This window comes from Aegilops tauschii, chromosome 4 (genome assembly GCF_002575655.3).
Source record: "Aegilops tauschii subsp. strangulata cultivar AL8/78 chromosome 4, Aet v6.0, whole genome shotgun sequence".
In the NCBI taxonomy this organism is placed as follows: Eukaryota; Viridiplantae; Streptophyta; class Magnoliopsida; order Poales; family Poaceae; genus Aegilops; species Aegilops tauschii.
Window position 1 is genome coordinate 523,840,230 of NC_053038.3, and position 26,101 is coordinate 523,866,330.

The 26,101-nt window shown below is 45.3% G+C and overlaps 1 protein-coding gene across 1 annotated transcript; it reads right to left on the reverse strand.

Moving 5' to 3' along the window:
- Positions 1-874: 874 nt before the first annotated feature.
- Positions 875-10,311, reverse strand: LOC109787586 (L-type lectin-domain containing receptor kinase IX.2). Its single transcript, XM_020346127.4, has 4 exons — positions 9,663-10,311; positions 9,487-9,549; positions 5,165-5,675; positions 875-1,766 (listed from the first exon to the last, which is right to left on the reverse strand). Exons 1-4 carry the CDS (start codon positions 10,255-10,257, stop codon positions 1,154-1,156), a joined length of 1,782 nt encoding a protein of 593 aa, XP_020201716.1. The 5' UTR covers positions 10,258-10,311; the 3' UTR covers positions 875-1,153.
- Positions 10,312-26,101: the final 15,790 nt, after the last annotated feature.

The window sequence follows — 26,101 nt, forward strand, 5'->3', positions numbered from 1 at the left end:
GACGGCCATCCCCTTCATCAAACTTGTAGGTGTAGCAACAGTTGTTGCCACGAAGGTGGTTACTGATTGTTTGATGTATTTCTTTGTAAGGCTTTGTTGAATAAGATAATTTAAGAAAAGTTGTGTGCGTAGTTTTGATGCAGAGGCCGGGGGTTCAACCTCGTTTTCAACATAAAAAAATGTGAGTGCTTCTTCTTGTACTTCATGATATGCTGCGACTCAGTGTGCTGGTGACCCATGCATTGTAGCCAACCCGTTCTTGAGTTGGGTTCAAGATGGATGTGCAGCACGCCAACCAGGCTGGAAAGCACATTTGAGTTATTGCAAACCTAACTATCAAAATGTGCAGTGTTTCATCGACTTTCAGTCTGTGTTCCTGATCTGAAATTCCGCGTGTTATTGTTGTTTGCTTCTTCTGAATTGAAAGCAGGACAGACAGAGTATTTTGTAAGAAATAATCCACTAAACATGATAAAACTCAATTACTACAGAAATAATTAATAGTTTTTTACACGAATATCCACTATTAGTGGAGGATAAACATGATAGCATTAAAACCCTTAAAACTATTGCAAACATCATATCGATGAATGCCTTAATTAATTATTATAGTGGTAAACTTAAGAACCGAATGTGCAATCCATCGTCCAGCTAGCAGGAGTATATATATGGTATGATGGAACTTGCATGCACGCTGGATGACGCATATATAATCAAGTTGCGACCCATGACGCCGTCATGTGCCCTATAATCTGGCGGCTGGGACGTGGGGCGTAACTAGTGAGATACCGTTGCCCAAGGACAGTAGTCTCGGCGACCTGTGGCGGCAGCAACCGGCCCTAGCAGCAAGGTTAAGAGAACCGTGCGCGGCGTTGGAGCAAGAGGTTAGCTTTCCTGCCTGCTTTATTGATCACGTGGGGGTGGCTATATATATATATAGCCAATTACAATTGAGGAAACAGACTTGGACTATTATTGGAATTGGATCCTGTCGGCAGGGTAACCTTCTTCGGGGCAAAACCTTTCCGACTTAGGAACCGAACTACTCTAACTCTAGATGAACTCAGCAAGTTCTAGACTCTGAGTTGAACTAGGGCGCAGCATCGCCCCTACATGTTTGGCCTCACATGACAGACCCACTCAATCCTGCAGCTCAAGGGTAACAAGAAGAGACATCACCATGTGTCATCATAGGTGCCTCCTCGTTTACAGTGCAGGGCACACCATAGCTATCGTCTCCTTGTGTTATGGGAGGAAACTCCTGGCCGTCCTCGAGGAATTTCATTGCATCCTGCATGGAAGGTCGTTGTGCCTCTTCTGAGTGAGAACACTTGAGGCCAAGGACAACCACACGCTCCATCTCCGTACGGTCAAAGAAGCGTAACCTGTCATCCACAACACCATCCACCTGAACTTGCTGCTCACTGCCACCGCGCATCTGCCAGACTTCCTCCCTTGACTTATTTGTACATGCAATCTTTAGTAGGACGATTCCGAAGCTGTAGACGTCCGACTTACGGTTGAACTCCACAACCCCGTGTTTCATTAGTTGTGGATCCATGTATCCCACTGACCCCACGGCGGTTGTGACCACGGTCGCTCTGTTTTTGCTGGTGATCATGGATAGCCCGAAGTCCCCAAGCTTAGCGTTGAAATATTCATCCAGGAGTATGTTGCCAGGCTTGATATCTCTATGCAGGATGCATGGATTACACTCGTGATGGAGATAATGAAGTGCTGACCCTATGCCCTTCACTATTTTGTACCTATTGCAAACATTAGCAAGCTAAATGTTCAGACATCAGTTATGTTTATCTTCTGGGACCTGAATAATATAATTCCTATTTTTTATGTGCCACAGATTATTTTTTTCTTACTCACTCCAAGCATCACAAATTTTTCATGCCATTATGATGTCATTCAGAAAAGCCTTGACTTGAATCAACCATGGGGAAACACATGCAAAACCCTACCTGATTATACATGCATAGGGAAGACCTATAATCGTATCTTAACCATTGATCAATGGTATTACATGTTGGAAAATAATTATTTCGGTAATTCCTTCCTTTAAAAGAGTCGTCGTAGAACCATGAGTAATAGTTCAACTAAAAAACCATAGTAAATACTCCCTCCGTCCCAAAATAAGTGTCTCAATCTTAGTACAAAGTTGAGACACTTATTTTCGGACGGAGCAGGGAGTATTATGCATCTAGTCCCTTTAGTAAAGTATGCAGGAATGTAAATATTTAGTCTTTTGGAACATGGGCATGTGGTTAACAGAATGTTGCAAGGTCGGTGTCACCAATTATTGATGATAAATTTCATTTGAATGATATGGAAAAACAAAATTATTTTGGAGTATTATATCAGCGGAAGTTCCGTCATATTCAAAGTTCAAAGAAAAACAAAGGGAACAAGTATGTATCAACCATGCATATAAGTCGACATATATTGATTCCACCGGTCAAAAGTTATCCATTTCATAGAACGGTAAGGATTGATGATGGTGTATTTGAATATTATCAGCTGATGCCTTCTAAAGTACAAGGGATTCTAGTTCGTGTACTAATCTTAACTCCTAGGACATAACAAATCACCATGGACCTCATATCAAAAAGAATGAATGAATTACAATAGTTTAGGAGCACACCTTGCAAAATCTGAAATTTTAACTAGACACTTCGATAATCGCTACCGGATTTCAGCAGTTTGCAGAGTGCCCAGGACACACACAGCAAAGGATTTATCGAGTGCTCCTGCTCGGCAAAGGGTCTCGGCACAGAACAAGCCGACAAAGGGGTCTTTGCTGAGTGTTTATCATTGGCAACAAAAAACATTTCATGTAGCAAAACCTTAGAAACTCCTATTTTCACTATTGTTTGGCATGGAAAGATGCACCTTTGTGCCAAGTATGGTCACATTACTACGAACTATGCCATGAATATGGCCATAACCATGGTCATTTGGCTTGGAAGCCAAAATGTTCATATATGATAGTCCATTTTATGATTTGTTTTTACAAAATATGTCAAAATCCATGTTTATCATTTCTTCTGAAAACTACAACACATAAGCTGACTTCATGCGAAAGGATTGCATTTTTTGAATTTTTCTTCATTTTATTAGATGTTTGAAACAGGGTCTTAATCATCGGCCAAACTATTCATAGCAAAGGTATGGATCTTTCAATACCAGTCTTGACTATTGCATAGATCCTACTTAGATACCTAAAATTTAATTTTGGAATTTTCTGGACCAAACAAGCATACACTTGTAGTTAATGTACCTAGAAAATGAGAAAAATATTAATACTTGGAATTGGCATCTAATATGGTATACTTTGTGTCAAATTAGGAAAGGTGTCATTTTACACTGTATTCTTTGCACTTGCTTCACAAAAAACATTTTTTACACTTAGGAAATGGAAAATATTTTTTGTACCAACAAGTTGTTAACTCATCTTGGCACTATTGTTTGGCATGGAAAGATGCACCTTTGTGCCAAATATGGGCACATAACCATGACATGGATATGGCTATGACATGGGCATTTGGCTTGAAAGCCACGAATTTTCATACATGATAGTCCATTTTCTGGAAGTTTTTTTGTCAAAATCCATTTTGATCTTCCTGACCACTAAGTACACATAAAACAACTCCATTTGAAAGTATACCATTTTCGATATTTTTATTTTCATAACGGGGTCAATATTATCGGTGAAACTATTCGTCGCAAGGGCCTAGATCTTTCAACACCATGTTTTTCTATTGCATAGAATCCTACTTAGACACATCAAAATGATTTTTGGGAAAAATTGGACTACACTAGAACATACTTGTAGTTCAAATTTGAATTACTTTCAGAATATTGGCCGAAACTCAACTGAATGAGCGAAAATAGATAGAAAGCGAGAAAATTCTTAATAGTTGTGAATTGTCCATCTAATATGGTCTAATTTGTGTGAAAATTGGAGAGGCGGCATTGTACCTTATACTCTTTACAATTGCTTCACAAAAAACCCAATTTTGGCACTTAGAAAATATAAAATATTTTTTGTAACAAAAAGTTAGAAACTTGTTGTGGCAATGTTGTTTCGGATGGCAGGATGCCCTCTGTACAAAAAATATGACCACATTATCATGATCTATGCCACGGATATGGAATTAAAAAAACCGGGGGCACTCAGCAAAGCTAACTGACCGTCTCCTTCCCGTTAACCACAACGGGCGGGACATGTGTCCCCCACCTTTGTTGAGTGTATTTTTTATTTTACATTCTTACTATTATTTTTTAGAAAAAACTTGGCAAAGATCTGCTTTGTCGAGTGCCATTTAAAAAAACACTTGACAAATGAGTTGTTTTCTGTAGTGAATGTGAAATATTCGATAATAACATTCCATATATCAATATGACAGTAGGTAACACCACCAATATAACCGAGCACTAGAGACATGAAAGAATTAGTTTCTCTAGTGAACAAAGCAATCAAGACTTTTTATGAATCAACATAGCAAGAGGAAGCTTAACAATATAACTTTTTCCTATCTTAGATGGTGACGACGTCCTATAGAAGATTAAGCTAGTACAACATGTGGTGTCCACGCGGGGCGATGCTAGGGCTGAGATCATTTACATTCGATAGAAGATTTTATCTTTCTTGTATAACTCGTTAGCTAATTTAATCTTATCCCTTAATATCACCACTATTCAATTTTTTGGGGGAAATTCAAACTATCTAAAGGTTTTACTAAGTTTGCACAAAAATATCCCAATATTCATGGAACCGAGTAGATTTAATATAAAAGTATATTTTATGATGAATGTAATACACTAATTTGGTGCCGTAAGTGTTAGTGTTTTCTAATGGTCTATGTCAAACTTATGGCCGTTTGACTTTATTTCTTTTTTGAATCAAAACTGGTTTGAGATGAATGGAGGAGAAGCTAAGGTTTGCATAATAATTTTGTTTGAAGAGAGAAAAGCTTAATAGTGTTCCTTATGCCATTTGACTTATGCACTGCCTCTCCCACCACCCTTAGCACTAACTAATTCAAAATTTTGACCAGGTTTTCAGGAAAATGCATGTACCAAAATGTACAACACAGAATCAGTTCCATTAGATAAATCATCAAAATTCATTTTAGTTGCTCCAAATACATACCTTTTGTCCCATGATAGAACTTGGTTGCTGTTGTCCAGGTGGCGCTCAAGGTCGCCATTAGGTATGAACTCAAAGACGAGGAAGAGTTCAACCTTGATAACCCTTTTCCACCAAGTCTTGCCATCGATCACTCTGACTTTGCCGCACCAACCTTTGAGGTCAACAAGATTCTCGTGCCTTGTGTTACCAACTGTCTGCAACTCGCGGTGGAAGTCCTCAAGCTTTCCCTCTGCTTTTATTTTCTTCACGGCCACTACCTGGCCCTTCAACGTCGCCTTATATACCGCGCCAAACTTACCCTCTCCAAGAAGAGCATCCCTGGAGAATTTGTTCGTGGCGCAAGCCAAATCGCTATAACTAAATTCCATAAAGCCATTCGCTCCCGACGACAGGGAATTGCGTGCACTTTTCCAGTAACACCATGTTGTAACGAGATACACAAGAATGGTCACAACGGGGACAACTACTTTTACAATGTTAATTACTTTTGATGCCGTCACCGCAGAATCCCCTGAAAGAAATTAAGGAAGTATATTACTAATTAAAAGATGCTATACTCAAGGTAAAAAAAGTTCTAGCAATTCCAATCAAAAAAATTATGTGAGTCAATTATTAGGGATCAATTTACGATCTCGTATTAATCGTAGTAAGTAGTAGTACTATATATACTCAGAGTATGTACTAATCGCAATTGCTTTCTTTTCCTTTTGCTCCTAAGATGTTTCAGTTCGCCAGGTTGTCTCTTGCCTACTCATGCATTCAACATTCAGTTTATAAGGTTGTCCTATTTTCGAATCTCTGGATCTATGCTTATTTTCAACAACCCGAAGCATTTCGTAACTTGCTACACCTGCCTCATCACTGGGTGCCTAGGCATACACTGCAAGTCTTTCCTCTTATGAACCTCGCCGTTAACATCAAGGCTATGCCATCCTAAGTTGCCACTACATGGAAGGATCTTACCAAAGTCCATAAATATGAAACTATAGATCAAAATGCCGACTCAGAAATATTTGGTGCTATCAAAGTGTCCACTAAGTTCACGGGCTCAAGATGAGCGGACTTGAACCGCTGACATCCGTCACAGGGTAAACCACTGCCAATCATGCCTCGCCAACGGGTTCTACCATAGAGGCCAATGATAGACAATAACTCCGCCTCGCTGAACATGGCTTAATACTATGACTTTAGTTGTTCTATTCTCTCCAAAGTGAAACCCTTCTCAAAAACTGAAGGCAAAATATGTTAATTGGAATCCCATTCTAAGGATTCGTGTGGTTCCAGAGAATCCAACCACACGAGAACTAGGAATGGTGAGATCTTCCAAGTGAATTTGATTTAATGGATTTAGTGTCCGTCCTTCATTTGACGGTTATCAACATTTTTCTCCTATGAGATTGTTTAAAATTTGTATGTTAAATTATATACAACATCAACATGTTTCTTCCTTAACGGTAGTGACACATTAGCAGTTTGCCTATGATACCTTTGTAAGAGGCAACCATTGGCACATGCAAAAAATTTACATAGGTTTTGGACCACTTTCGTTTTTAAGATGTGCAGTACAAGAAGCATGTGTGAGGCAATTTTTATCAAAACATGTCTTTGCTCTGTATCCATTAGACAACTTCTTCAACCTAGTTTTTCAAAAAAAAAACTTCTTCAACCTCTCACTTCTATTAACCTCGGTGGCCACTAAGGGAGCTTTTCTATTCTTTTTCACATATATTATAGGAATTCAAGAGTGAAAACCAAGCTCAGTAACATTTTCTTGGAGGCTTGTGGAGTTCAAAACCCTTGGATTGCATCCAGGTAGGTAATACTAAGAGAACATACATGGGGAGCTTTAACATGGTAAGCATTGGGGAGATGGAACACCTGTTAACAGCAGAGGATTCTTCCCCAATTTCCTTCAGAATGTTCCATATACTTTGGAAACAGTGAGAGTTTATGTCCAAATAAAATCTAAATGAGGAGGGAATATGGCAAGAAATCTAAACCTGTTGATTCTCCTTGCTAGAAAGGACTCGTGAGAGTCAAAGAGGAGTTATTTAGTAGATGGGCTTTCACTATTAGAAATGGTACTGGTACTAATTTTTGGGAAGACACGTGAAATATGCATATTCCCAACTGTACCCATCATTATACAACATTGTGCAACAAAGAAATGTTTCGGTTTTGATTGTTCTATCCGTAGCGACGTTGAATATTAGTTTCAGACTGAACTTAACTGGTGATAAATGAACTGCTTCGTTACACTTAGTTTAGTGGTTGATAATGATTCATCTTTCTGATGATCATTGTAGGTTTGTTTGGAATCTGATAGCCTCAGGAACCTTTACTGTGAAATCTATGTATGTGGACCTTAAGAGTGGGCATACTAGATTTTGATGTAAATACATGTGGAAACTAATAATGACTAAGATTACATGTGGTTCTTACATGAGATGGTTTTGGTAAGAGAAATTGTAATGGGTCTACAAAGTGTTGTTTTTGCCACTACGATGTATCTGTTGAGAATTTGCTCCTTGCATGTCCTTTTCTCTCATCTTGTTTGGAGGATAGTTCATACAAAATATAATTCACCTACCAACAAATATCACAAATATGTTTGGGAATTGGTGACATGGGGTTAGCAAAAACATAAATCTCGATTTTGCGTTGGACTGAATTAAATTATTTTAAACAAGACTGGAGTGTCCCATATTTTGCAAGTTGTCCACAAGACTACGTACTGCATCCGTTTAAGGTCCTATCTCATTCTTGTGGAGCAACTGGAGCCTGTGGATATTTTCTGGAGATGGTCGCACAAGATATCTTCAACCAGCGTGGATGGTGGTCCATTAATAGAATAGATGATACATTATATGGTCGCACTTTATGATTTTTCTATTCTGGTGGTTGATTTCTTTATCCACATTATATGATCCATGAACTGTAGTATACTCTTGAGTTTACGTTGCAATAAAATGATCGTGTGCATCGCTTTGATAGAGAGCCCAGGATATGGCCCCTTTAAAAATAAGCTTCAAGCGAGGCAGGGCGCAACCACGGTTTTGGTTACCGAATGATTTTATTACTTGGGGTTGTGGGGGGGGGGGGGGGGGGGGGGTTGGGGAGATTGGGATTTATGACTACCACGGTTACCGGGCAATTACCGCCCAAAATATTCAAATGAAATTTGAATTCATTTTCCTTTCAGAAACTGTTAATTAGCTTTAAAAATCCAACAGGGCATCACGTTGGCGGTAACAGAGCGGTATGGCCCCTCTGTTCATCTAACCTCTTATCTGGTCATGGGTTCGAGACTCGGTGATCGGGGTGCTTAGGAAACATGGTTACCGGCAGTAACCAGATTTTCATCCCAGTAACCCAAACCCTCGGTACAACACAACGCCAAAGCACACATGTATACATCATCTTTGGGCAATTTCCAATCTATATTTACGTAGCTGATGTATTAGTGGATGGTAGACTCTTAGATGCAGAGATTGGTTGGCTATATCAAACATTTTGGCATTCTGAAATTTTCATATTTTCTTGTTTGCTTTGTTGTAAAATATCATCACAACATGAACCAGAAACAAGAAGACATGGTGTTATCCAAAGACACGAGTTATGTCAAAGCTCGAAGAGTCTTGCATTGACAATAATGTTGATTTGTTTCAAAACGTCCTAAATCTGGTCTCAAATGGACAAGTGCTCAATACGAACTTTCTGCACCTCATAGAGACAAACAATTTCGCTGTCTCGATCATTTCAACCAGAGATCATATGCAGCCTCTGAGCCAAAACAAGGATTAGTGCAGAAGATGCAGTAGAGTTTCGAGGACCCCGATACTCTAGACCAAATGGCTTCGATACTCTAGCAGAACCCCAAGAGGAACTAGAAATGACCAGATATGAACCAGATTCTAACCTAGAGGAGCCAGGCAAGACCCAGAGCTGACCCGAATATTCTAGGAAGCCGGATAATCCGGCCATCATCGGGTCGCGCGTTTTGCCCGTCTGAGTTGGGCTAAGTTAGGGTTTTTGATGAGGTTTTGAGTCATTTTCTTGTACGGAAAGTCAAGCTGTCTCATACATATATATATGCGAGGTGAGGACCGATTTAATAGACAATATATAATCGGACTAACCATTGTAGTATTCTACATATTCATCTACTTTTTATCTCCGTCCCTGGTTATCTTTCTTCTCTTGGCCGGTGAACCGACCTCAGACAGGCCATAGCAGAGTAGGTGTTGGGTTTCAGGTCTACGAACGATTTTGCTCCGGGCTAGATAACTAATTGGAACGAGTTTCAGAGAAAGTTGGCATACCTTCATCCAATCTTCTTTCCCTATGTGTTGAGATATAATGTACCCTGGACCATGTGCCCATTCCTGGGTCAAGTAAAGTAGTACTTAGTAGTAGCACATTAATTAATCAAATGATTAGCGGCTATTAGAAAAGTATATATATATAATTAATTAAATAGACACGTAGACGTCCGTACCTTGGAATAGCGGGATATCAAGAATGTGGCCTTGGCGAAGCAGCAGCTGGCTGCTAGTGATATTATTGATCCTGAGCAGCGTTGACTCTCGCAGCCCATACATGGCGGCGATCTCGGAGGTGTTGTCGCCTGTGCGGAGGATCACGTAGGCAAGGTGCATCACGTTGGAGCCGTCCACCTTGTCGCAGCTGCAGGGCAGCGGCCTCCACCCATAGTATTTGCCTGCGGCAACGTTGTTGGCGGTGACGACCTCCATGAAGTAGTCATCGCCACGGCCGCCGGTGTACATCTCCAGGTCCGACTGGCCCACGCCGCCGGCGCAGCGGCACCTGAAGGGGATGCGCACGGCTGTTTTCGCGGGAATGACTTTGCTGGTGTCGGTGTGGGGCGGGAGTTGGTTGGCGGCGAGGAGGTGCTGAAGGGTGGCGGTGGGGCTGAAGCGGGAAGCGAGTTGCTCGTAGGTGGTGGCGATGGGGACGACGTAGGCGACGGCGGAGCGGCATGTGCTCGGTTTGGCGCAGGTGAAGCTGGCAGCAGAGGCCGAGGAGGCTGCGGCCCAGAGCAGGAGGAGCAGGGCGGCGGCCAGCGGCGGCATAGTTCACTCGCTAGCCAGCGTCCGACCACTACGAGAGACGTACTCCGGGCGTGGCAGGAGGAGGAAGATTAATAATGCTAGGCCTTATCCCGGAACGGCCGCCGTGCATCTCTCACGTCGCCCTCCCATTCGACTCACGTTCCTAAGTCTATCTATTACAGTACTCTCTCTGTTTCAAAATAAATAACCCAATTTTATACTAACTTTAATATAAAATTGAATTATCTATTTTGGAACGAAGGAAGTACTACGTAGAATAAAGACAACTCCTCCTGCCTGCACCAACCAACAACACCGGAATCCCATTACACGGGTCACACAAAACATTCCTAAGTACTCCCTCCATTCGACTCACATTCCTAAGTCTACCTAGTACTCCCTCCATTCCACAATATAGTGCCTATAGTTTTTTTTAAAATCATACTTTGTCAACTTTGACCAAGTGTACATTCTGAAAATATACATGAGCCACACAAAACGAAACACCGGAATCCCATTACACGGGCCACACAAAACGAAACAAGAGCCAACATGCTTGACCCGTGCCAAGACCGCAAGCCCTGATCCTTCGTTTGCTAGCTAGACCTGCCGGCCGTGTCAAGACCGCCAGCAAGCGCGTCCAGCTCCAGCGTCAGGCCTCAAACAAAACAAACCCTCTACTCGGGCGACGACTTTGCCGAGTGGTCACGTACCAAGCCGACATCTTATTGATGAACATTCCAAGTCATCACGCCGAGCGTAACAAGCGGACATCCTGGACAAGTCACAAACACCATCGTGGTCCTTCTCGAACCTTCAGGTACAGTCGTCCCTTATTTTTCCCCGGCGATGTTTGTTCAGGGCAGAGCTTGATGGTAACACATGGGAGACAAGTTCTATACAGGTTCAGGCCCTTAGAAAGAGCTAACACCGTGCTCATTTTTCTTCCAGCTCTTTAATTATTGTCTTCATATGCCGGATGTGATCTCAAAAGGGGGCCCCGACATCGCTAGGGTTTGTGGATTGTCCAATGAGTTGAGTCGTATCAATCTTGCACTATTACAAAAAGGCTTACTAGTGGCGCACCAGTTTTACCTACTAATGGCGCACTACTGGTGCGCCACTAGCATCACGCCACTAGTAATTTTTACTAATGACGCACCGCTGGTGCGCCATTAGTATCTGGTACTCTAATGGCGCACCGAGCAGTGCGCCATTAGTATAGGCCACGGTGCGCCATTAGTATGCCTCCCAGGGGGCCATATATACACATGTGTTTCGCCATACTAATGGCGCACTGCAGTGTGATGCGCCATTAGTATCCTTCGGCATACTAATGGCGCACTGCTGGGTGATGCGTCATTAATACCCTCTGGCATACTAATGGCGCATTGCTCTGGGATGCGCCATTAGTATCCTTTGGCATAGTAATGGCGCACGTTGGCGTGATGCGCCATTAGTATGTATATTAGGGATTATTATTTTTTTCTTTTCTGATTTTTGCACAGATTACAAAATATATTATTGGACAGAAAATAAGCAGCAGGACACAGCAACAGCAGATTCATCGAATACAATAGAAGATTAGTCTCGGAATACAATTCATCATATTAGTCTCCGAATTCAAAAGACCGAACGAAGATAGAACATTACAAGTCTCGAGACCGCGAGTAGCGAGTTTGTCTTCACATTACAAGTCGATATCGATCATCTAAACTACCATCACATAGAAGAGAGATGCGGTCATCACGATGAGCATCATCGCGATGAAACTGGTCTTCATCCGGTTCCTCCAACGCTCCCTCCTCTCTCCCGCTAGATAGCGCGCGTATCTAGATTCCGCCTCCGCCCTAGTGGTGTATCCTTTGTAACTGTTACGCTGAAACGGTGAACCTGTCTCCGACACTCCTCCCAGTCGTCGTAGACTCCGGGAACCTTACCCTTGTACACGACATACGACGGCATCTCTATGCACTAGCCAAACAACAGACAATACATAAGCAATATATAAGTATGCAACAAAAGGATCGGAAGAGAAAAGCAAGACATTAATAGCACGATTCATGGTCCTACTAACAAATAGCATCGATTACATCTAAGTTGAACGACTGTCCAAACCAAAGAGACATACAAGTTCACTACAGTTTAATTACAACATGAGCTAATGAATGTTTCAGAACTACACATAGCATCACAACTTTCGACTCGACTCATGGGACCGGAGCGTGGATGAAGCCGCCGTCTGTCGTGATGGTCATGAAGTCGCGGGCGTTGTCAGCCTGCATTTGTAGCGTTGTGTCTATCTCGCTGTTGGACGGTTGAAATTTGAGGTAGAACTGCCCCGAGGTACGAAGGAAATCTTGATGGATGATTTCTGCAAACTCCGTCTGGATGCGAAAGAATTCTTGTCGGATGTCCGCGTCCTGGATTGCCCCCAAGCTTGCGGCCCAATCTTTGAGATTATTTGGTAGCAGAAGGTGATTATGGTCCCGCACGATCGCCCGCATGTGATGGAGGGCGTAGTAGGCATCCTTCTGACCGCCAGGCGGCTGCTTGACGCAGGGGAACGTCGTATTGTGGGTGAACACGTGCCTGCCGTACCTACGAACTGGCCTCTTAAAGGTGCCTCCAGATGCGGCGTAGCCGGGGAGAGCATCATCAAGAACTTTCTTGATATTTGTGTAGTCTATCTTGGAGTCACGGTCCGGGTCAAGATACGTGGCCATGGAATATTTCGGGCTTAAGAGGATGAGTGTGCAATGTGTGTCACTGCACAGAACACGGAATGTTAGAAAAAAAAGAACGATCGAAATCTAAGAAATCATATGTTACGGGGCGGTTAGGAGATGACTTACTCGGGAAAGTAAGGCACGAGGAAGTTATCCTTATCTGGGTTTGCCAGAATGACGCCTTCGACGTGTGAACTCGCGACTTGCCGGTCTCCAGCGCTGCCCAAGATCTTGGTACGCATGTAGAAGGGGTCGACTATCACAATGTCCGGGGTCTTGTCTCTAATGATCCGCATCTCCATACTCAGCGAAAACAGCCGAACGAAGGTGTAGTGCAGCGGATGAAGGTTAAGCATAGCAAAGATGTCATCAAATCGCAGGACGATCGTACCCCCGACGGCGCTATCCACAAAGCCCTTGCCCTCTGGCACCTTGGCCACGAAAATCGGGTATGCCACATCATTCTCTCTGAGACGCCGCTTCTCCAAAGAAATAACACTATCATGCAGACTCCGCATAGCACCGGTTGCAGCATTGAGCATATTTGTCGGTAGCATCGGCCTACCTGCCACATGCACCCTCCTCGAGATATCCTTAGGTGAAGGTGGTCCGTCCTGAGCACGGATCGTACTCGGTGCCGGTTGGCTCGCACTGGCGACCTTGTTAGTCTTTCGTTTCCGTCCCTTCTTCTTGATCTGCTGTAATGGGATCGAGTTCTGCTCACAGACCGCCTTCTTGAGCGTGTTGGGGCTGATAATATTTGGCACCTCAGCTATCTGAGGCTCGGTGAAGGCGGCAGCTGGAGGCGTCTCCTGAGAACTGAACGCCAGACGACGCCTGTTGCAATTGGGTTTCTCCGCCGTACCAGCTAGATCGCGGTCATCTTTTTGAGGGTTGGGTTCTTGAGAAGGAGGCCCGCAGAACTCGTCACCGTACCCATGTTCGGCAAAGTACTTATCGACGTTGGTAAATGTACCGTCGTCGTTGTCGTCGTCGTCCGGATCCTGTGCCATATGCATGTTCGGATCCTGTGCCATAGGGATGTCCGGCAGGTCTGGTAGCGTTGCGGTGTTCTTGCCATGGCTTGGCGCTGGCACGACTGGCGGTCTTGTCTGTGGGGTGGTGTCCCCCGCCCCCAAACGAATCTGGCTCTTCGGCCAAAGCAGGGGCCAGCTTACACAGGCGCTGAGGGTCGTCACATCATCTTCGTCGGCCCCAGCGGGTCGAATCGGAGGTAACAACTCGTCGCAGCCTGGCAGTACCCGAACCAGTTCAACCCTATAGAAGGTGGGTGGCATCGGATTACCGTGGAACACGCGGTTGCCCGGTTGAACGATTCTGCCCTTGGCGACATCGACCAACTCGCCGCCCACGAAGTGCAGGAGAGTGCAAGGAACATCGGTGGCGCCCTGCGAAAACATGTAGGGCGTCAGGGATGCCCAGTCAAAGGCAAGGAGATGAAGTCATCGGCCGAGAGGCTTAGTTACCGTGATGCCGTCGAGCTCGGCTAATGTCGAGGCACCGCCAACGGCGGGCGTGCGCGTGCAACTGACGGAGGGGCCGCTTGCTGGCGAGGTGCCGGCCGGCGTACACCCAGGTGCATTAAGCTCCAATGCCCGTGCCGGCGCCGGAGACACGAATACCGCCTCCGCCGGAGACACCAATGGCACCGCCTGCGCATTGTGCGAGTTGCTGGCCGTGAAGCTGGGAACCGGGTGAGGCCCCTGTTGGCCGCCCGCAATCCACGTCGTCAGCCCCTGAATCAAGGTAGGCACAATGGCGGTGAGCGTCGTTCCCAGTTGTTGTTGCACTTCCTCTTGGACAATCTCCGGAATCCGCGCCACTTGTGCCTTGAGTTCTTGAACCTCGCGCGACTGGCTTTCCGAGCTGGTCTTTTTCTCCTTTCGCCCACCAGCGGTATAGTATGATGACCATTTTGTGGACAAGCCTTTGCCGGCCACACAACCAGCTGACGACGGCTTACTGAGCTTATCCTTGTTTTTCATTACGTTCAACGCCCTATTTAAAGGGGTGTCAAAAGGGGAGCTCTGAGATGACCCCGCGCTACTGCTTTCAGCCTCCTGCGGAAGGAATGTGAACCATTTAGAAATTTGGCTTCATTAACTAGAATGCAACCATATATGTAGCTAATTACGCAGGGGTGTATTCCTTACCAGAACTTTCTCAAGCGCCTTGGTCTTCGGATCCGTGGTAAGCTCCTTTGTTACCGGGTCCTCCTTGTACCGGGCCCTAACAAAGTTCCTGGTCTGCTTGTCAGGGAATTTCTCGAAGCGGGGTGGTAGGCCTTGCTCGGCACGCTCCGCGTCCTCCTTGTCCCATATAGGCTCCGCCACTCTATAACCGCCGGGACCGAGTTGGTGGACCCCTAAGTTCAACTGCCGCATTTCTTTCCCCCACTGACTTGATTCGGAGGTTGCGCTGCTCTCGCACTTGATCTTGAACTCCTTGTAGTCATCTTCGCTCATCAAAGGATATTTCGCCTTGATCTTCTCATAACTATCACCTTTTTCAATCATTGCCTTCACCGTGCTTCTCCATGTAGACAGGGCCGTGCTCATCCTCGTGAGGGCGGCACTGTTCACTTTATTCCCTGAGAGGCGTGTGTTTGCAAACTCATTGGGGAACTTGTATCATTCGTGCAGCTTCGTGAAGAGGAGGCAGCGCAAATTCCCTCGGTCCTTATGCCTTAAGTTCTCGGTGTTGATCGAGACGGTGCTCCGGAGAATGCACCCGAGCTGAACCGAGTACCCCTTGACTACATGTTTGGGCGCCGTTGGATGCCCATCGGAGTTCACTTCAGTAAATTCCTCCTTGACGGTGCCGAGCACGTTCGGGCGCCGGTCCTTCCGTTGCCTCTTCGGTTGGCTGCCATCTGTGCGTCCACCGCCATCATCAGTGGTGGCATCCTCGGCGGCACCATCAGTGGTGTCATCCCCGACGCCACTAGGGGTTGTGTAGTCAGGATCGGTGTCTTCCGCGGCGTCCTCATAGCGGTGAGGTTCTTCCTCCATCTCCTGGGACAGCTCCCAGAATTGCTTGCCGCCCGAACCGCCGGCCTCATCGTTGTGGGCCATGTTTCGCTCTAAATAGGAAAAAAGTTTGGTCAAAAAGTTGGTTAGTGTCAAGGAACAAGATCTCTAAGTTGACCAAATAACCTAATTCTCGAGGAATGTCGCCAAAAAGATGGTTATTGTCAAGGAACAATTGAGAGATGTTTGTGATATTGCCTAGGTGTTTTGGGATGGAACCTGTTAGTGTGTTCTTGCTAGGTGTTGTGGGATGGAACCAGTAGCTTCCTTGCAACCCACAAAAGAGAAAGGAAAAGGGGTGAAAAGGGGGAGATGGTTAGCTTTGATGAGCAGGCAACATCTTCCTAACCCCCTTCTTCTTGTCTCCTCTCACTATCTCTCTCACACACATGGCAAGCAAGGGTGTCTGAGTGTGTGAAAAAATACTAAACTAATCCAACCACTAAAGCACTAGATCACTACTATTGGTTGATGTCAAGATACATGCTGATTAATTTTTGTTTCGGTTGAGAATCGGGCACCTTCTAGGTCAAGAAAATTGGGCATGACCTTTGCTAATTTTCTTGACCTAGGAGGGCCCCAATCTCAACCGAAACGGAAATTAATCAACATTTCAGGAGAAAGGGGTAACGAAGTGATGGGGCAAATGTGCCGGGCACCACAATGTGATCACAGAAACAAAGCAGCACCACTGGTGTTGGATTCACAGTGTAAATGATGGATGAAAAGGCCACAGACCATATGGTCCTCTGCTTTCATATGGACAAAATAAAAGTTCACATGAATGGCTACTTGACTGAATGGTGCCAGGTAAACAAACTCCCAAAGTCCACTAGCAGATCCAAGATCTAATTCTATTACACACAACATAGCAATTTAAGAGAATTAGAATAAGGATAGTAGGAAATGAAAAATAATTATGCTCAAAGAACAATGGTAACAGCAAAATATTGAAACCTTTGGTAAGCATTATATTACAAAAAAACAAGATATGTAGTACTACACAATATCCATAACCAGAAAACAAGACATGCATATTCTTAGGCAGAGTAAAATAGTCCTGCATTCTTGGCAGTTGTCTGCTAGTGATTTGCCTCATCATCATATCATAAGTAAAATTCTTATTCTTATTCTTATTTACTCCTTGCATTTTCATTCTTCTTCTTACTGTCAAAATTCAGAGTAAATTCTAGCCTTATTTGTACTGCTTGTGCTTGTAGTAGTAAGATTCAGGAGTAGGAGATCACAAAAGTACAGTCCACAGGTTACTCCTAGTTTCTGAATTTTTAGTAAATTTTCTGTAAGAAAAGAACTAAAAGAAAAGAAATCCTAGGGTTAAAAAATCTGGAGCAAGTCCTAGCAGAACCACAAAATGTTCATCTACTCCTAGGATGTCCTGTTCATAATTCTAGTTCATGTCCTAGGATGTGCTATTCATAATTGTTAATCCAAACAGCAGATACACAAGCACTGGATTTTACAAATGTCCAAACAGTGTCATATCTGAAATGTATGATTTTCAGTAGCAGAGATTCAGAGTCATTAGTTTTGAGTGTACATCGTGAAGAGGGGAGGAGGGGAGGAGAGAGGAGGAATCACCTAGAGGACGCCGGCGTCGAGGAGGCTGCGGGCGGCGATCCGGAGGAAGGGGCCCGTGATGTCGTCGGCGTCCTTGGCCGCCTTCTTGACCTTCCGAGCAGAAGAAGGCATGGGTGGTGAGAGGAGGAGGAGGAGAAGCTAGGGGGATGGGGGAAGGGAGGGAGGGGACGTACGTGCTGGGGCGGGGGTGGAGTCCGGCGGGGGTCGGGGCGGCGGCGTCGAGGCAGCGCAAGACCACAACGGCGGACGACGTGCAGGCGCGGCGGACGGAGGGGGCGGAGCAAGGGGGCGGCGGCGTACGGTTGGGGTCGAGGAGTGGGGGATCTGGCGAGCGAGGGAGGGAGGGAGGCGACAGTGCGAGAGGAACAAGTACGTCGATTCTAATGGCGCACCTCCCCCTGGTGCGCAATAAGTACGTCGATTCTAATGGCGCACCTCCCCCTGGTGCGCCATTAGAATTTTGTTTTACTTACTAGCCCGACTGGTCAGGTTATATTCCACCTAACCCTATCTCCATCAGAACACGCCCACTAGCTTGACTGGTCAGCACGCGCACACACACTAGGAGGTCCTGGGTTCAATTCCCAGGCTCCCCAATTTTTGTTTTTATGCATTTAAAATGTTGTTTGATATTTATTTGTGTTTAAATATGTTCAAACTTGTTTAAATCATAACAGTAATATTTTTTTTATAAAAACAGTAATGATTTTTTAAAAATATCATCAAATTTGTTATTTGAAAATATAATCAAATTTTCTTTTTTTTGCAAATTTAGTTGCATTCATTTGTGACGGTGGAGCGGGCCGGGGAGGGTGCGGGGGAGAGGGTGCGGGGGGTCGTCGGCGACGGCCGGTGGAGCGGGGGAGGGTGCGGTGGGTCGTCGGCGGCGGTGGAGTGGGGGAGGGTGCGGGGGGTCGGCGGCGGCGGCCGGTGGAGCGGGGGAGATGGTGCCCATGAAATACAATCGAGAAATGAAGGCTACAATTTAAATACAATCGATCTTAGCTAGCTATCTGTTCACAATCTTCTTGCCCTTATTTTTTGTAAATGGAGTTCTTCTCTTGAACGGACGTCCTTTAGGTAGGGTGGTTCTGCTTCTTCTTGTGGTGTATGCTAATACTTCATCGTCGTTGTCATGTTCCATCTTCGGGTCGCCGTACTTGTCGAAGTCTTGCTCATTGGCGACTCCATCCATTCCGATGATCTTCCTTTTGCCTCTCCTCACGACAACACGACTGGGCTTTGATGGGTCGGTAATGAAGAAGCATTGGTCCACTTGGGAAGCCAGTACCCATGGCTCATTTTTCGCGGTGACGTTCGCGCCTGCGGTCTTGGATTTAGCTTCGGGTATAACCATGGTGGTGAAATACCGGTCTTCTTTTATGACGCTCTTGGCCCATCTGACACGGAACATTGGGACCTTCTCCCCAGCGTAGCTCAGCTCCCAGATCTCCTCGATCCTTCCGTAGTATCTATCCTTGTCGTTACCGGTGTAGGATTCCATCGTTACCCCGGAGTTCTGATAACCATCGCTCTTCATGTCCTTGTCCTCGGTGTAGAATGTGTAGCCGTTGATATCGTACGCCTCATACGTCATCAGGTTGTGCTCGGCGCCCTGTGACAAGGCGAATATGAGTTGTTCTTCCGCAGAAGAATCCTCATGTAAAGGGTACGACAGAAGCTTCTGCTTGAACCAACGCGTGAAACATGAGTTGTGCTCTTTGATTATATCTCCGTCTGTCCTCTGTTGGCCTCGGTCATTGTACGTCTTCTCAATAAACGTTTTGTGCTCTACCACCCAACGATCGACCACGTTTATGTGTTGTAGCGCGACTAGGTTTGCTCTTTCAAATTCGGCGAGTCGACCATCGAAGTCGACATGCATTTCGTGGCGACCCTCACGGTGACCCCATCCAGCGAGCCTGCCGAGGTGCCTGTTGACGGGCAGACCAACGGGGTTCTCGATGCCTAGATAATTCGTGCAGTAGGAGATGCACTCTTCGGTCAGAAAGCCCCTGGCTATGCTTCCCTCTGGACGTGACATGTTGCGAACGTATCCTTTGATGACACCATTCATCCTTTCGAACGGCATCATGTTGTGCAGGAACGTCGGCCCGAGTTGGATGATATCCTCCACGATATGGACCAGCAGATGCACCATAACGTCGAAGAATGCGGGAGGGAAGTACATCTCAAGCTCGAATAGTATCACCACGATCTCTTCCTGTAGCCTTCTGAGTTGCCTCACGCCAACCGACTTCCGAGAGATGACGTCGAAAAAGTTGCATAGGCCAAATAGCGTTTCACGGACGTGCGCGTCCATGATCCCACGGATTGCAACTGGAAGTATCTGCGTCATCAGCATGTGACAGTCGTGAGACTTCATCCCGCTGAACTTCTGCTTCACTGAGTCTAGGTATCTACTTATCTTCCCCGCGTAACCGTAAGGAAGTTTTACTCCTACGAGGCAGGTGAAAAACTGATCGATCTCCTCCTGACTTAGAGTGAAGCACGCGGGAGGGAAGTCATTTCCGGTCTTCTTGGCCTTTTTGCCTTTGCGACGACTTTCCGTGTCCTGCTTCGCCTCATCATCATCATCATCATTAGCGTGAAGCTCCTCCCTGATGCCCATTGATTTCAAGTCTGCCCTTGCTTTCGGCCCATCTTTGGTCCTCTCTGGCATGTTGAGCAGGGTACCAAGCAGACTCTCGCACACGTTCTTCGTGATATGCATGACATCAAGGCTGTGAGGCACACGGTGGATCTTCTAGTACGGCAAGTCCCAGAAAATAGACCTCGTTTTCCATACCTTCAGCAGTGGCTCTGGCGCCTTTCGCTTCTTTCCCGGCTCTGGCGCCTTTTGCTTCTTTCCCGGCAGTGGGCAATCTTTCCAATTTTTCAACAGCTCGTCTATTTCCTCGCCGCTCCTCGTACGCGGGCGTCTTCGGGGTTTGGTTTCACCATCGAACAGATCCTTGCGTTTCCTCCACGGGTCATCGTCGCGAAGCCACCTTCGATGTCCCATGAACACGGTTTTCGAAGACCCGGGATCTCTATCTAGCTGGCGATACGTTGTGTCATCCATGCACCTGACACATCCAGAAAATCCGTGGACCACCTGCCCCGCGAGATATCCGAAACCGAGTTAGTCGTGCACCGTCGTGAGTAGTGCGGCTCTCAAAGGGAAATATTCTTTCTCTGCGGCGTCCCACGTATTGGCTGGCGTTTTCCACAGCGTGTCTAGCTCCTCTTCCAGCAGCCCCAGATACAGATTGATGTCGTTCCCTGGTTGTTTCGGCCCTTCAATTAGCATACTCATGTGAATGTACTTCCTCTTCATGCACAACCAGGGGGGAAGGTTGTACATCCACACAAACACAGGCCAGGTGCTATGTGTGCTTCTCTGGCTGCCAAACGGGTTGACTCCATCGGTGCTCGCGCCCAGCACGATGTTCCTTGGATCGTTCCCAAATTCTGGGTGTTCGAAGTTCAACGCTTGCCACTGGCTCCCATCCTTAGGGTGACTCAGCATCTTGTCTTTTTTATTTATCTCCGGGTCATTTGCGTCATCTTCTCGCTTCTCCTCCCTATCCGCGTGCCAACGCAGGAGCTTTGCTACCTTAGGGTCCGCAAAATACCGCTGCAGACGAGGAGTGACCGGAAAGTACCACACCACTTTTCGAGGAGCTTTCTTCCTCTTCTTGTATCGAGTGACGCCGCACACCGAACATATGGTAGACTCCGTGTGCTCGTCCCGATAAATGATACAATTGTTCATGCACACATGGTATTTCACGTGCGGTAAATCCAGAGGACACACGATTTTCTTCGCCTCCTCGAAACTGGTCGGGCACTTGTTCCCCTTGGGAAGACGTTCGTGCCAGAATGACATGTTCTCGTCGAAGCATGCGTCGGTCATTTTGTGCTTTACCTTCATCTCCAGAGCCATGAGCGTTACTTTCAGGCGGGTATCCTCGGGCATGCATCCTTCATACAATGGAGTAACCGCGTCTATCTCCAGTTGATCCAGCTTGGCTTTCTCTCGGGCGGCAGCTCTTGCGTTATCCGTCTGCTTGAGAAGCAGCTCTTGAATATGAGGGTCCTCCAACCAGCCCATCGATGGTCCATCGTCGTCTGCTCTGCCGGCATCTTCATCTTCATGATCATGCCCTTCGTCTGCTCCCGTATCTTCCTCATCATCATGTCCGGCATCTTCTACATGATGACTGTGTACAGCATCACCGTCGTGATCATGTCCTGGAGATTCTTCGTCTTCTCGCCCGCCCGAGCCGCGGTGGTTGTCTTGCTGCCCATCCTCATTTCTTGCCCGACCCCCATGGACGACTTCATAGTCATCTTCATCACCTTGCCACCGATAGCCATCCATGAAACCACGCAAGAGCAGGTGGTCCCGCACCTGCCCGGAATCCGGGTCCGCAATAAGGCTCTTCAGCTTGCATCTTCGACACGGACATCTTATCTCCGTCTCGTTCTTTTCAAGCATCTCGGCCTTCGCGGAGCTCAAAAACCTATTCACGATGCCTTCGGTCATCGTGCGGACCATGGTCATCTGCGGGGTAGAGCAAAACGATATTTTAGAACCAAGAAAAAATTTGGCATGACTTTCCCTAAAAATAGGACCAAAAGGAATGCATAGTGCCAAAATTCTCGCCGAAACGGAAATGAATCAACATTCCGGCAAAATATTGGCAACTATCGCATTTCAAATACCGGTACCTGCAAACACAAACATATATGCAACACCACAAACATATGCAACACCACAAACATACATAGATCTAGCTACGACATAAAAAGTGCATGTGCACGTTGTTGGAGGGAGAACAACATAAAGATAGCTTCCCCCTTACTTACCTATCAAAAAAAGGGGCTTTAACCACGTAATTTGGATAAATTTATGGTGCAAATGAGGTGAGGAGGAGGAGGCAGCCGAGACAAGCTTGAAGGAGGGAGGAGAGAATGAAGTGGGGAAAGTGAGTGGGTAGGTGTGGCTGTCCAAAATATCTAGCTCGTCCCAGGTTACTAATGGCGCACCACCACATAATGCGCCATTAGTAACCCTGGTTACTAATGGCGCACCTGCTGGTGGTGCACCATTAGTAGTTTTGCAAAAAAACACTAATGGCGCACGGGGGAGCAGTGCGCCATTACTAGCTTAAACTAGTAATGGCGCACTGCCCCAGGTGCGCCATTAGTAGTTTTGCAAAAAAGTAAAAAATAAAAAAATATTTTAGTGGCGCACTATGTTGCTGGTGCGCCATTACTAGTTACAACTAGTAATGGCGCACTATGGCCTGGTGCGCCATTAGTATGTCTGGCAAAATAAAAAAAATATTGTTACTAATGGCGCACCGCGTGTCTGGTGCGCCATTAGTGTATTTCACACTAATGGCACACCAGCACACGGTGTGCCACTGCTACATAGCAATGGCGCACCACATGTCTGGTGCGTCATTAGTGGACATTCCATCTATAGCCATTTTCCTAGTAGTGTTGCTAACATTCACATATTATCGTTGTTTTGTCTCGAACATATTGCATGTTAGGGCATTTCTAAACAATCCCTTATAACCGGTTAGAGGACTTAAAATGCGGTTTCACTCCTCTAACCGGAACCTAACTGATCCCTTATCTGCCGTATGTGAGTAAAACTTTTACTCCCGCCCTAAATTTCTCCTATATTTACTTCACTACTGGGCGGCTGAGTAAAAGCCGCATCTCTCCTACACTGCCTTCCCCTCCCGTCCCGCGCCGCATCTGAGCTGGCGCCACCCCTCGCACTACACGTGGAAGTGTTTTTATTTTTGAAACCTGTACGTGGAAGTGTTGACAATGATGAATTTCAGTTCACAAATAGTATTAGTGGATTCGGTGTCACACTCGTTCGGGAATGGAAGTACCTTTGTTCGATTGTCAAGTTGAGAGACAACATATGTGAGACCCTTAGGCAGAGTAGAGGGCCTAGGCCTTGGGGTATCTCCAACGCATCGAAGTAAACGCACACATATTTGATCCCTTTTTGTCCGGTTGGATCGAGCCTTTGTGCGGGTCGGGCCCCGTCCGTGTTTTGCTGATCAGTACGCCCAACCGGCCGAGGGACTTCGTCCGCGCAGCCCATATGCGGCCATATTTTAACATAAGTTTTGCATACAAATATGAACATTGCCCAAAGTCTAAATCACATAGTTTACAAGCAAATATAAATCTCATAACTTACAAACCAAATGAAAAAAAGACCACTAACGCCCGCAAGAGCGGCCATCGGGTGCGGTGTGCAACTGGGGGAGGTGTGTGGGTGCAAGCGGCAGCCTGGGTAGCGTTCAACCGTCAGCGGTGACGGCGGGGTGGCCGTGTGTCTCGGTTGTGGATGGGGAAGGGGGAGAATGGCCGATGTACCCCGGCGGGCGGGCTACGGGGAGGACCAAGGCGAACGTCACACGCGGACGTGTCGTGTCCGCGCCGGTGCAAAGCTGTTCCAAATTTGGGCCGAAAATGGGTCACGGGTGAACAAAAAATGGACGCTCGTCCATTGGCGGAAGCGTGTTGGGCCGATTTTTCTGTCTGTTTCGACCCAAAGGGACGCATGAGGACAAAATGTTTCGATGCATTGGAGTTGCCCTTACACACGTCACACACCAAATCTAAATCTTCCCACGCATTGCCATATTTCTTTTGTTGTGTTGTTAGGGCATCTCCAAAGCTAACACGCAAATGTCTCCGGTATTTGTCTATTTTTATATCCCGACAAGATCCGCGGATATGATGCGGGAGGAAGCCATCCAATGGGAGGAGAAAAACTAGATAGGGACCATGCCTGTGGTGAGATATTTGTAGTTTATTGTCCGCATGGCATGAGAGAGGGGAGAGGGGGGCCATGGATGTGCGCTTAGGTGGAGAGAGAGAAGAGAGGGACCATGCTTGTAATTACTCAAGAACATGTCTGGACTCCGGCAAAGCCCCCCATGTTTGTCTCTTGGATAATGATCGGCACGTCCAGATTGCTATAGACATGCCTTACAAGACAATCCAATTCATATAGTGAAGATTTGAGGGTCCGCTTTAGACATGGCAAAAGTGTATCTTGAGGGAACGCCGAAGTGGGCAGGCCCAAGAGGGAGTACCAATTGACTAAGCTCAACAATTTGATGCACAAGGAGAAACAAACAGGGGGAGCACCTATGCCTCGCTTATAGCGAGACCGTAGAAGGTCTCGCTAAAAGACCGCCCACCAACAGCAAGTAAGGGGTCTATCCAAATTTTAGGTTAGTTTCATATTTCCATGTTTATTCATTCTTTTTTTACTTTAGTTTATATATTTCACATATATTAAAAATGCATCTATTCCTAAAAATAATTTACTTCAAAAAAATAAAATTTGAAAATTGTTAATGCAGTGTAAATATTTTGATAGCATAACTTAAAAATTATTGAAACCTTTCAAAAAACATGTTTGTGATATTTTAGTAAACTGTTAATGCATTTCAAAACATGTACGGTACATTTTTAAATAAAACGTTTATGCAATGTAGAAAAATATTTTGTAAATCATAAAAAATGTTAAACTTGTAAAACAATTGTTTCAGGTGTATAAGAAAAATGTAAGATGTGTTCGAAAAAAGTAGACATCAAAAACTAAATTTTCAACAATTTAAACTTGTAAATGAAAAACGTTAAACTTGGATAAAAAATAGAGAAAAAACAAATTTTACATGTATACAAAAAATGTACAGTGTGTACAAAAACAATACATATCAAAACATATAATTCAAAAAAAATGTCGATCACGTATTTGAAAAATGTTAAACGTGTATTAAAAAAATGTTCCTGACATATATGTTAAATATTAGTAACATTTCAAAAATGTTCACGTGTTTTCCAAAACCTGTACATGGATAGTTTTTTAAACATTATTATACAGTGTACAAAAATGTTTGTGTAATTCAGAAAAATGTTGAACATGTATAACAAAATGTTCCCAGTGTTTAAGAAAAATGTATGATTTGTACCAAAAAAGTAGACATCAAAAAAATATAAATTGTTTTGAGGGGTGTAAAAAACAATATTTGCAAAATGTTAATCAAGGATATGAAAAATGTTAAACTTGTAAAAAAAAGTATTTTTGATATATACCAGAGATGTACAATGTGTAAGAAAACAATAGAAATCCAAATATATATTTTAAAAATGTTAATCATGTATTGAGAAACTGTTAAACATGTATTAGAAAAATGTTCTTGACTTGCTGGCGGCAGCAACTGCTCCTCCGTGCTCGCTGTTGCTGGCGGCGAGAGCGAGTAAGAGGAATAGGAGGAACACTGCCATGGCTGCTGGGTGGGTTGATCGGTCCATCTCTTATGGATCAAGTACTCCAGTATATATGGACTGTTGGCAGCGGGCAGTAGCCGGTAGCTAGCTACCACACCGATCGCATTACCCAACTGCTACCACACAGTAGCTGATGCAATG

Bases quoted from the DNA above. Each gene is read 5' to 3' on its own strand.
- LOC109787586 (XM_020346127.4), bottom strand. From the start codon at position 10,257: ATGCCGCCGCTGGCCGCCGCCCTGCTCCTCCTGCTCTGGGCCGCAGCC. The intron at 9,550-9,662 runs GTACGGACGTCT...TACTTGACCCAG, and splicing joins TGATATCCCGCTATTCCAAG to GAATGGGCACATGGTCCAGG. The intron at 5,676-9,486 runs GTATGCCAACTT...AATTTCTTTCAG, and splicing joins GGAAAGAAGATTGGATGAAG to GGGATTCTGCGGTGACGGCA.